Source organism: Accipiter gentilis, chromosome 23 (genome assembly GCF_929443795.1).
Source record: "Accipiter gentilis chromosome 23, bAccGen1.1, whole genome shotgun sequence".
In the NCBI taxonomy this organism is placed as follows: domain Eukaryota; kingdom Metazoa; phylum Chordata; class Aves; order Accipitriformes; family Accipitridae; genus Astur; species Astur gentilis.
The window spans coordinates 7091590-7104150 of record NC_064902.1 but is presented as its reverse complement, the minus strand read 5'-3'; the positions used below and the strand labels follow the sequence as shown (position 1 = coordinate 7104150).

Below are 12561 nucleotides of genomic sequence, written 5' to 3'. Positions count from 1 at the left end.
AAAGAAAAAAAAAAATTAAATTATTACCTGCACATGGTCACGTTACACCTTCACAGTGAGCCAGCTCTCATCCTACATGGTCCTCCTCATTCCTCCAGCACTCTGAAAAATTGATGATAGATACCTTGCCATACCTCCAGGGAACCTGGAGAGTAAGATGGCATCTTTCTGCCCAACAAAACAGAAAAAACCCCAAGCTAGGCTACACTCATTTTCTTGGGTATAAGGGAACTCCAAGTGCTTGCTGCAGACACTCTGGTAACTAAAGCAGCTGCTTCCCTGGAGCTTAAGAGAGAACTGCACTACATAGACAGCACGTAGGAGTGATGTCTTCACCAGACAGAAAAGAATAAGCACTGCTTCCCTCTCCCCCATTTGCACGGTTTGGGGAAGCAGCAGAGACTAACGTAAGCAAGGAAGACATTGGTCATCTCCAGCACGTTGCCCTCTGGAGATACGGGACAGAGAGGCTACTCGGTCCTACAACTCGACATCCCCACGTGGCCCTTTTCTGTCCCCGAGAAGGTACTGCATCAGTTCTGTGATACAAGGCACTGCACAAGCAACCTTCTCAACAGGACCCTCGGACATCTTCCCTCGGCTTGCGTTTCTACTACCTGCTGCAAACAAATCAGAAGGGGAACAGAAGATAAAACAGGTTAACAAGTTATTGAATTGGGCCATGCCTCTGCCAAGGGACAGGATATTGGAGGTAAATTCAGAAATTTCTGAGGTTACACATTCTTCTTGCCAACAACCAAAAGTTCTGGCTTTGCCTGAAAATCAGCTGTGTGCTTGAAGCGTTTTAACATCATCCTACGCTCCAGAAGGCCTCAGGTCAGTGTTCTGCAATCTCAGGAGTTCTCAGGTTGCACATCGAAGGTTTTATTTTCCCATATGAAAATACAGACAGTTATTCTCCGTGTGTGCACAAGCAGAGGGCAAAAACCCTCCTCAGGGAACAGATCCGAGAAGAGCTTGCAAGGATTCTTACACTCGTAAACAAGATTTGCTACTTAAGAATAGTGGTCCCTCCAACTGAATTGGGACTTGCTGTTAAGGTAAATGAATACATTGGAATTAATACCCAACATGAGACTGCAAAAAATTAATGTGCAGTTCTGAAGTTAAACCCCAGTAGCAAAACCTGCTTCCCAAAACAGCATATTATAAACACTGAAACACGCGCACTTTTAAACAGAAAAGTATAAAACAAGTGTACAAATCTGTAATAAGTCAAACTTTATTGTAAACCATTATACAATGTAATTACATCAGATACCCTTAGAAGTTTAAGGTAACATCACTGATTAAACAATACGGTCCAAACAGAGGGCAGCAGAATACAGCTGTTGGTTTTGCTCACATAGGCTATACTCTGAATTTACTTACAAACAAACCCAACATTCAGTTTGAGACGGATACCCACGCAAGACAAAAACACCTACAAAAGAGTCCCTTTTTTAAAGATACTGCAGTTTTACTTTGTAAAACCATAGTAGTCATTTTCAGTAATTGAACTGGAAACTTTACCTAAAAAAAGTTTGCACGCCTATGCTGTAGATCTACTCTGACTTGAGGTGGCTGAATTTATTTGCTTTCATTACTGTTTTCTCCTGTAAAAAGCACAGCAAAGTTGCAAACATGGGTTAGTCAAGCACAGTGGCAGAAATTCCTTGTGATGCTCAGCTCTCAGCAGAGCGCGAGAGCCCACACCTCCCTCCCCAGGCCCAGCTGGAATTGGAGCAGACGCCTGGGAGGGGATCACTTTGCATTGCTCTAATTTGCAACTCAGTTTCTGAGTTTTCCCTGAAGAAAAGCTATAGTACGTTTTAGTTAGCAACATGAACATATAGCATTTACCTACTTAAAAGTAAGACAAGGGGACCTGAACATATTAAAGCCAGAACTTGAAAACCACGTATTAGACAACACCAGTGTTTTAAATTTATGCAGATGTGTCACAGGTCAGATAGCAGAAACAGTTAATACATTTAGGTTGACCATTCATGGTAAATTCAATCTCCACCAATACTTCTGTGTCTCTTCTGTAAGTTACAATCCCTTTCTCTTACTTTGGCATATACTACATAGCTTATTTTCATTAAACAGAATCACATTTTTTTAAGCACAGCCTGAATTAAACCTTTTGCCATGAGTTGTCCTGAAGCACATTTACCAGGCATAAATTCAGAGTGCCAATTTGAGGATAATGCAAATGTCATCACGTCGTAATATTATTACTGGATCAACTCTTTATGAAAAATTTAATATTTCAGACTGTACTGCCAATACATTTCAACAAACAGTAAGACATAGTGAAGCACTAGGCACATACTTCCTTCTCACACATACAAGCTCTTCAGACAAGAGCACTTGTCCTTCTTGTACCTACTTCAAGAATTCCGATTTTTATCTTACAAAGAGGAAAACTGCCAATTTTATATTTTCCATCTCTTTCACATGATAACAAAGAATGAACGGGAAAAAAACAAACCAGTTTTTGTTATTTGGTTAAGGTTGTGAAAAATTTTTTTGTCTTAGTAGAGAAAGTTAGAGCTGTTTTCTCCCCTCTGAAGATACAGTCCTTTGTTACTACTGTGGTATTTAAAATACTTCTGTCTCTTTGGCTCGTAGTGCTTTACTACATCATCTTGCTAGGCATATCAAAATCTCAAACCAAGTGACATTTAAGCACTTAAGACAGGAAAAATTAGGCATTCATCTACCTTTGCTATTGCTGTCCTCAAGAAACTGCTCCATAGTGCTTTATACTGTTTTGTACTTGGTCAATAAGTTTGAGGTCTGCTCAAAACAAATGTTTTACATGATTAAGGCCATAATCTTATACCGACACTTCACAGACTAAACATGAGACTAGAAATAATTTTAATAATTTAAGTAACTGGAGAAAAGGAGGGAAGAGGAAGATAAAATGAAAGCTCGTACAGTTAAATTTGTGTGCGCTGCTCAGTTATCTCTGGTGGTTGACGAGGATAGCGATGGTTGTGCAGTGGTATGTAGCACATGGCAAATAGCTTTATTTCACTATCTGAAATAGAACAAATCCTATGCTAAAAAAAATAAATGCTGACATTTGCGTCAAGAGCCAGTCCTAGCTCTAAAATCCCTTTGGAAAAGTGAGCTGTATGAAACTATTCTGTTGATGAAGATGAATTCCTTGAAGTACTGTGCTTTTGAAGATACGCGCCCGCCCAGTGGTAAATAGTCAAGAGAAGATGCAAGTCACACAATCAATGAAAAAAACCCCAAAAACCTAAAACAGAGGCAACACCGATTAGGGACATTTCCCCATCCCCCCACCCCCCCATTTCAGAATAACTCAATTAAGCTTCCATTGTCATTAGTTTCTAGATTTAGTCTAAAAGAAACACTAGCACTTAAACTTATTGCAGTTATTACATTTCAGTGCACAGTAACAGAGGTCAGTGGCTCAACTAAACTCGCAAACGTTAGGTTTGGTAAAATGTCCCTTCTAGCTGGCTGGACAGGCTGAGGTGTACCTGAAGTCTCAGAACATTGTGTTCACCTCGGCAGCCAAGCAGTGAAAAGGAATGCTGGAGTAGTGAAAATAAGTACGGGAGCGCACAGTTCAGTATTTACTAAGGCCCAAGAACCCCATTTAAGTGGTCTGGATAATAAATCACATTAAGACCTAGTAAATCTATAAAAAATGTAAAAAATCTTAAAAAGTTCTGAGCAGTTTTCCGATGAAACTGTTTGGTTTAAGGCTTGGAACATTTCTGATGTCCAGATACTACAACAGATTTGCAATTAAGGTCTGTTGTCACCTCTTCGACACATCGACTTGTCCTGTACAAGGTTTAACTAAGCAAGGAAAGGTGTCAGAAACAATCATTTAGAAAATATGCAAAGCAAAAGGATGTCACTGAAAACATGTCTGCTAGGTTTCAGATTACCAAGTGTTGTCAATTATCAGCAGACAGACACTGAAAATCACAAAAATTCTGTAGTAACAACTGTATTACACCTCTTGGGTTTTTGTGGGGTTTTTTTTGGTTGTTGTTGTGTTTTTTTGTTTTTTGTTTGTTTTTTTTAAATACTAAAGGCTAATCAGACTTCATAGAAATTAAACAGGAGAAATCTTTTAAAGCACATTGAACAAAAGATTGCTTTTCCAACAAAAAACAAGGGACAGAATTATTTGCAGTATTGCAGCACAACTGCTCCAATCAGATCACGGTCCTGTGTGGCAGGCCCTACATAAAGAAAAGTATAAGAAATGTTCTCTCTCTTTTGGGTAATTTGAGAGGTATGCACAAGAGACGTGCAGAAACAGAAATAGAGTCATCCATAGATATTAATTTCACAAATAAGTAACTGATCACAACAGATTTTTGTTACACACTAAAGTGCACGTTTGTAAAATATGCAAACCACCTCCTATTAAAAAAGGTATTTTCAAATGATGTGGTCAAAAGCATACTTAGGACTGCATTTTTAGTGATATTTGGTGACTTCAGCAGTGACAGAGAGCTTTTCCCTTTGCAATCCCTTTGTCTTAAACCAGGACACAAGGATAAATAAGATTTTCACTACAAATCTTTTGACCTGTTCTGCACAAAAGCGGGAACTGCACCCTTTTCTCTGACAAAGAGAATCTTTAAATACAACTGTATGAAAATATAACTTAAATATAAAATAGTCAAATAGATTCGAGGAGACTTGGAAAAAAATCTTTGTTCCACCTATTAGTTCCATAGGTACCCAGTAGCAAGTAAACATTTGTACTTAAAAAAATAACGTTAAGTTACAGCTTGTAACCATAAACTATTCTGCTCTAGGAATTATGCTGCAAAAGCCAGTTTTAGTAATAAAACACACTCCTGTAACTTAGTTGATTCTGATGCCTTTTTGAGAACATCTTAAACCATATCATCAGTAACCATAAGTGAGAGATTGCTGTATCTGTTTTCTATGATCTTCGCTGAAATGTCAGATACAAATCCCCTCAGCAACTAGTCCTTAACAACGCTGTGGTTTTCCACACATGATGAGAAGACATTCTTGCATAATTGGTCAGTGTGTCTGTAGTGCAACTGAACTGGAAGTCTTCCAACCGTTTGCATTCTGTTGGTAGACCTTGCTTATAAGTCAGTTTGTATGAAAAGGGAGATGCAATTGCAACATTAAAACCCACTGACTGAAGTTTTTGCCATGAAACCTGCAAATACACAGGTCAGGGAATGCGTCATACAGGCAGACCAAAACGATGTTTCTTTTTCTTAATGGGCTTTAAATTGGTCAGTCTACGCAGGTCCTCTTCAGCATCTGATTCCTCCATCTCATCATCTGCTGAAATAAGGATCTAAAAAACAAATTACAGCTTCTGAGTAACATGGATCAAAGTCACACTCTTTCTTCACTACTTTTAACCTTTTACTTTTTTTTTTTTTTTTTTTTTTTTTTATGATTGCAAAGCATCTCATTATTTGCTCAAGAAAGAGCTTACAGAACACAATTTGGAATTACTGCCAGTACTGTCAAACAGCACACATCCTATCTGGAACTTCCAGTAAATTTCAAAGAAATTTACTCTCTACTACAACAATCTCTACTACTGACTCTAAAAACCAAAGAAGTAATTCCAGCACCTCCAGAACAGCGGGGGCAGCTTGCTGTTAAAATGAGAGAGAATATATAAACTCTCTATCCACACTGGTAATATGGAAGTAATTTTATTAAAGAAACCCCCATACAAATAGTACTGTCTAGAGTGCAGAAAAGTTACATTAACCAACTAAAGCTAAAACAACTTACCTTCAAAGAACCACCCATCCTTCAGCTGAACTGAAAACTGCCCACTTAATATAATTTAGAATAAAATTATGCTAAGGCAAGGATATGAATACTTTTCCAAAATCAGGCCGGTTGCCTCCACCAGCTTCCTCTCACTTTAAGCTATTAACCTCTCTTTGAATTAGAATTGTCTAATTAGTTTTGTATTCTGTGTGGGTTTTTTTAGAAGCATTTGTAACACAGTTCACCTGTGATATTTAAATATATTATTATGTCTTCCTGCCCATCTGGAAAGAAATTAACTACCATGAGTGGTGCAACAATGCCATTTTTCTTAACTGGTTTTCAACTGCAAATCCTAGGAACTACTATTAGAGGTACATGCAGAGAAAATCAAAACTAAGTTGACAGCGTTACAACGAAATCAATGGAATGAGGGATGAACTGGATTGATATTGCATTAATTGCAATAATTAACTCTACATACTTCTGACTCTGACTCTTCATGTGACGCTGCTCTCCTGTATCGGACTTTACTTCCATTTCTTGAATCTTGTCCTGCTTCCTTTTCTTCAAGTTTAGCTTTTGTCTTCCCTTTCTTCATAAGAAAATTATCTACTACCCAGAACATTAATGCCTGTTAAAGAGAAAGGAGAAGTGACAGTTGAGTTTTCCTCAGAGTAGCAGATGTTCATTCAGTCAGTATTTGGACAGAATTAGGAAAACTTGACAATTCTGAACTGGCCAAACAGGTAAAATCTTGTACAGGCATACAGTCACATGACTTCTTACTCATTGCATGAATGCTCTAGAACATAGCTACTTTATTCCTTTGTAGAAGAGAAGAAAATAAGAAAAGTAGCTGCTGTTCAGAGTGATCACGTTTAGTCTTCATGTAGAAATGTGAACAATTTAGGCAGATAGTGTAACAAACTTTTGGTTCTCAAAGGATAAAATCCATGTTTGAACAAATTAATGAAAGGAAAAAAATAATCACCAGCAGTTATTAAATGCAAGGACTCCCACCACCTGTGGCTCTAGTCCCTAAATCCCAGCCTGCTGGAAGCATATACTTTGGGAAGGATGATGGCGCACTTGACCTTTTCCTCTGCTCCATCATAGGCCAGCCACTATTAGCTACGGTCAGACACAGGATGCTTCACAGCACAGCTATCCTTAGACCAACTGTTTCCTAAAGCAAATTTCATTGTAATTTTATAATCTCTAGGTCACTATTTCAGTATTACATTCAATCTACTGAAGTCATCAGTGCAAAGAGGTCTATGATACATTTCTACACCTCTCCCGAGCCTGGTTACTCAGTTCAATAAGGAGCTTTGTAAAATCTACATATCCAGACATTTTATCCATTCTTTAACACCCTTCCTCTTTAAAAATTAGCTTCAGCACCAAGGTACACTGTGCTTTAAGGACTAACATTAATTAATTAAACATATGGCAGAGAGATATCCAAGTAAACATCTCACAGAAGCATGCAAGTTGTACTAACATTAACAAAGAAGGGAACTATCAGCATGACGATAGCCAGCTCCAACTGGGGGTTCTCTATAGGATTCAATAAAGCTACCTGTGAAAAGAAAAGGATTAAGTTCAGATCATGGCAGCGTGTGCATATAACTGGATTAGTATGTGCAATTGTTCCTGTACTAGCTAATGCTACAGAAATAATTCGTATGAACCAAAAAAGGACAGCTTTGTAGAAAAGGAAAGTACTTAGGACAGCTTATAAATTACCACAGATAAATAAGTGGGGCTGACAAGAAACTTATCTCTGTCGTTTTTGTTTACAGAAGCCTAAAGAGCTGTGTTAGAGTCATCTTGAACATTTTAGGGCTGCGTGCTCCCCAGGAACATGTTTTAAGTTCCATCTTTAGGCAATTTAAACAGAGCAGAGTTTTACAAAATACACGGTAAGGAGAAGACGGTTCCCAAAGTAGTCCATAGCATACAATCGGGACTAACTGGTTTTAATGGGCTATAACACCATGCACCATCACTTTGAATATTACATTGCGCAGATTCTATCAAAATAAATATTTATCCAGTCATCAGCAATGCCTTCACTAATCCATTGCAAATTTCTAAAATTCTAAGTTTAGCTCTGTCAACAAGGTCAGGGAAAGAAAATTCTTTAAAATACTACAAGAAGCAATACAAAATAGCTGTAAGTAAGGGTTAAAGAATTAAGAAAAGGAAGAACCACTTAGTAGCTTCAAGAGCACTCAGACAAGGAGATAGAATGAAGTCTTATATATTGCAGTATACAAAAAAACCTCCAAAACTTGATAAGATAATCCTGGCAATGGATGCCAGAAAGCCTAATTAGCAGTATCCTAATCAAACTAAAAGAACATACCGCTACCGCAGAGCTAAATGGCATTGACTATAGACAGTTATGATGCTTGAGCCAAACCAATGAACACTATTAGAAGTTTATTGCTTTACAGCTTCCACCTGAAATTTATTTGTGTGTAAAATGCTGCAAAAATACAAACCTCTTTCCACTGAGGTATAAGAAGCACTATAATGATGATGGTTTTCTCAAATGTCATAATCATTATGTACAGAGCACACTGGCCCACCCAAGCACTGCACTGCAGTGGATCACCTGCAAGAAAGAAAAAAGGTTCAGTACATGCATAGGGTTGATTTTACTTCACAGTAAGTTTTAGAAAAGCAGTATTAGAAGAGGCTGGGCAGCTATATCCTCTAAAGTGCCTTCTCCAGTTTCCTTAGTGCTGTTCCTTGCCCTCCTTCAGCCTCACCCCAACTTTCAAAAAGTATCAGTTAGAAACTGAATATAACTGGACTTGGTCCGATTCAGCAGTACCTGGTTATACAGTGTTTTATATAATCTGATGAAAAAAAGACAGATATAGTTGCATTACATTTGTTTCTCATCTAGTTGTTATTTTTAACCCTCTATCATGAAGCATTAAGTTTCTTAAAAGGAAAAACTTAAGGGAAACATAGCTGTGGAAAAACACATTTCCCTTCAGTCTAAGTAGAAACGAGATGATTTCTGCCATTCTCCCAAGGCTACCTTAAACATATTTTTCCTCTCTACAAAGTTAGTTACCATCATTAATCAATGATAATTGAAGCAACAGGTGCAAGAGCTGCTACAAAAAATTTAATTGAACAAAAAAATTAAGATCACATTTTATTTTCAACCTGAAAGGGTTTGAAATTCTGCTGCACCCCACTGTGGCAGAGTGAATAAATGAGTGCATTAAGTTATCTGCCAGGACAGAATGAAGACCACAAATATTTGAACATGAAAACTTATGTAGACTATTATACTCCATGAAAGCAAGAAGAGAAAAAAAAAGAGAAAAAAAAGGAAAAAGAGGACCAGTATGCCTAACAAGCTTTGCAGGTGAGCTTAAAGCAGCACTTCATTGGAAACCAAAAGGAAGCTTTGGACCAGGGGTGTTATCTCTTTAGTCTTCACAATAGTCTCTGCAACATCTTCAAAGACAGCTTAAAACTTTTAGCCTGGGGATGAATAACAGGCAGTGGAAATTCAGATGCCTTTATGTATTTGTAACGCATAATAGATAGTTCCTTTTCTGGAACATTTCTGAAAGACTTTCAGTATTAATACTTGGTAATAGTCTTGAGACTTACTGTTTTCTGCCTAAATACTATGAAAAGAAACCAATAAATCAGACTGGAGTCCAAACCAAAGAAAACTTCCTGAACAAGTTTTACAGTAAGACCTACTGTCGTGGTTTAACCCCAGCCAGCAACTAAGCACCACGCAGCCGCTCACTCACTCCCCCCCGTCCAGTGGGATGGGGGAGAAAATTGGGAAAAAAGAAGCAAAACCCACGAGTTAAGAATGGTATAATAGAACAGAAAAGAAGAAACTAGTAATGATAATGATAACACTAATAAAATGACAACAGTAGTAATAAAAGGATTGGAATGTACAAATGATGCACAGGGCAATAGCTCACCACCCGCTGATCGACACCCTGCCAGTCCCCGAGCAGCGATTCCCCGCCCCCACTTCCCAGTTCCTAGACTAGATGGGACATCCCATGGTATGGAATACACCGTTGGCCAGTTTGGGTCAGGTGCCCTGGCTGTGTCCTGTGCCAACTTCTTGTGCCCCTCCAGCTTTCTCGCTGGCTGAGCATGAGAAGCTGAAAAATCCTTGACTATAGTCTAAACACTACTGAGCACCAACTGAAAACATCAGTGTTATCAACATTCTTCCATACTGAACTCAAAACACAGCACTGTACCAGGTACTGGGAAGACAGTTAACTCTATCCCAGCTGAAACCAGGACACCTACTGATCAACACTCAACAGTCCAAGAGGAAAATGGTTAAAATGCTCAAGTTTTACAACTGTATACTGCAGTTTATGGCTTCTGTTATAAAAAAAAAAAAGTTAGAAAATTTGAAAGGGGAAACATCAGTAATTCAAATTTGACCAATTGTGATTCTTCTGAAGATACAAGGCCTGAATTAGATTTGAGAATTCAATTTTAGCAATTTCTATACTCCACATTTTTATTAGTATTCTCTAGTTTTCTTCACTAACTAGCAAATATGAAAAAAAATCCAGCTTTAGCTACAGAGTTGCCATTGAAACGTTACCAGTTTATTCTAAGCTCTTTTTCAATCTATATTTAATTCCTAAAAGCAAAGACAGCTACAGCAATTTTGCACCTATTCCAAGTCCGTCACATGAGATTTTGTATGCCCCAAAATTGTGAAACTATTAAGAGTGTTGTGCACTATCACCAATGAACATTTTGTTCCATGATGTTTTTGCAGGGAGGGGCACCGAGTTTCTTTAGTACATGACTGAAATTACAAGTTGTGTATATTAAATTCTACTTTTTGTGTGTCCTACTGCATCTACAAAATTCTCTCTCAGCTCTAATTACAAGTGGGAAGAACAGGGATGCTGTCTACTTTGAATTCACCAAGTCTTTTGACAGTCTCCCAAGCATCCCTGTAGAAAAGTTGGGGAGATACAGACTGGATGGGTGGATGTACAATTCTGACATAAAGGAAAAAAGTTTTCACAATGAGAGTGGTTAAGCACTAGAGTAGGTTGTTCAAAGTGGTTCTTAAATCTCAAATTATGGATAAAATAAAAACTGCACTGGACCATGTCCTGAACAACCCACTTTAGCTTTGAAATTAACCCTGCTTTGAGCAAGAGGTTGGGTTACATGACCTCTGGAGTTCCTTTCCAACTAAATTTTTTCTATGATGTTATAAATTATGCAATTCAAGGGAAAAAGTAGCAGTTAATAACATCACCACATCCAGGTGTTCCCAAGAATATCTGGGACATCAGTACGTTCAAAGATTCAGTACACAAACTAATTAGAGCTTTAAATTTAATGTTGAAGCCACAAAGCTCTAATTTAATTTCTAAAGTCTCTGACAGTCTCTCTTGAACTCTGATTTTATACCTGTCATGTATAAATTACATGTCTAGAATAAACTAGCAAACCAGTAGAAATCTTTTTACTGCAAGAAAAGCTCATTAAGACTGAAACTGAAAAATTTTGAATCCTCAGTGACAACTGCAGCAGCATTTTTTGAAAATGCTGGGCAATGAAAAACTAGTCTATACAAGTGTATACTACCTTCATCAGCCACTTTTTAGATGCACATTTATAGACAGCTGTTGAACAAAATACCTGTGATTCCTCTATCCTATAACTTCTCTCTGTTCTTTAAATCCTCAAAATTTTCTTAAGAAAATGTCAACTCAGAGAACTAATCCAAGATAAATTTTAAAAAGTTATAAAGTAAGTGCTATCTACTCTATATGGCTGTAACTAAGTTGCTCTGCAAGTTGCAAACAAATAACTAGAGGGAAAAGATGCAACAAATACAATTTCTAAGCTTTGCCATCTGAGAAGCAAAGACAAGCCAAGAGACCACAGCACAAATTAGTTGACAATAGAGTTCGCTGTCACCAAAAGGGATTTAGTCACCTGTTTTCTGCTCTCAGCAGCTAAAGTAGCCCAAGACAAGAAGGGAAGGAGAATGCAGAGAACATTCTTTTCAGTACAGATCACGACTGCTTTTCTCCTCTTTACATACTCAAATATATTAACTGACTCTGCACTTCTATTAAAATCCAGCTGCTGATGTAATGAATCTGAAAATACAAACCCAGAAATATGAAGACAAATCTAATAAACTTAAAAATTCTGACAGAAAAAGGCCCTTGAGGGCGCGTCGTGCTACTTTGTTCATAAATGAGCGCACAGCACTGTTTTGCTGTACAAACAGCAACCATTTGTGAATGCTGATATTTTGGTATCCATTCGTTCCTTGAGGCATTTATGCTTAAAAACTATCTTCCATATAAAGAAGAGGCTTTTAAAACCAGCAGGACACTGCTATTTTTGTGACAGCTTCAAGTAATGTATCACCAGGGATCAAGTAATAGAGCTAAGAAGGGAAATGAGCTCACAGTGAGAATTAACTTGAGACAAATTATTATTTAGGCTCTAGAAACACAAACATCATCATTCAATCACAACAGACCTGGAGGTTTGTTTTGGGGCGGGGGGGTTGGGGGAGGGCCTGTGCAGCTCTTGTTTGTTTTCCCACACTTGCGGACAAACTGAAATCACACTGATCTCCAAACGAGGACTTGACTTTACTACTTCAGGTAAGATGCCCCAAGTCTCTGATACCTTTCAATGAGCAGACCCTTCACCACCCATGTACGCTAAACATCCATATTTAACTTCAAAATACGAAGTCTAAAC

The 12561-nt window shown here is 37.9% G+C and overlaps 1 protein-coding gene across 5 annotated transcripts in view; it reads right to left on the bottom strand.

Moving 5' to 3' along the window:
* Positions 1-1225: 1225 nt before the first annotated feature.
* STIMATE (STIM activating enhancer) overlaps positions 1226-12561 on the bottom strand; it is a 38362-nt gene continuing 27026 nt past the window's right edge. For 4 of the 5 annotated variants that reach the window (XM_049826408.1, XM_049826407.1, XM_049826406.1 and 1 more), the window contains 4 exons: positions 8298-8410; positions 7292-7369; positions 6269-6418; positions 1226-5350 (listed from right to left, as the gene is read on the bottom strand). In XM_049826408.1, the coding sequence (XP_049682365.1) occupies positions 5234-5350; positions 6269-6418; positions 7292-7369; positions 8298-8410 (458 nt within the window). In that variant the 3' untranslated portion in view covers positions 1226-5233. The remainder of the gene's footprint in view (positions 5351-6268; positions 6419-7291; positions 7370-8297; positions 8411-12561) is intronic. The other variant, XM_049826409.1, reaches the window with a different exon arrangement.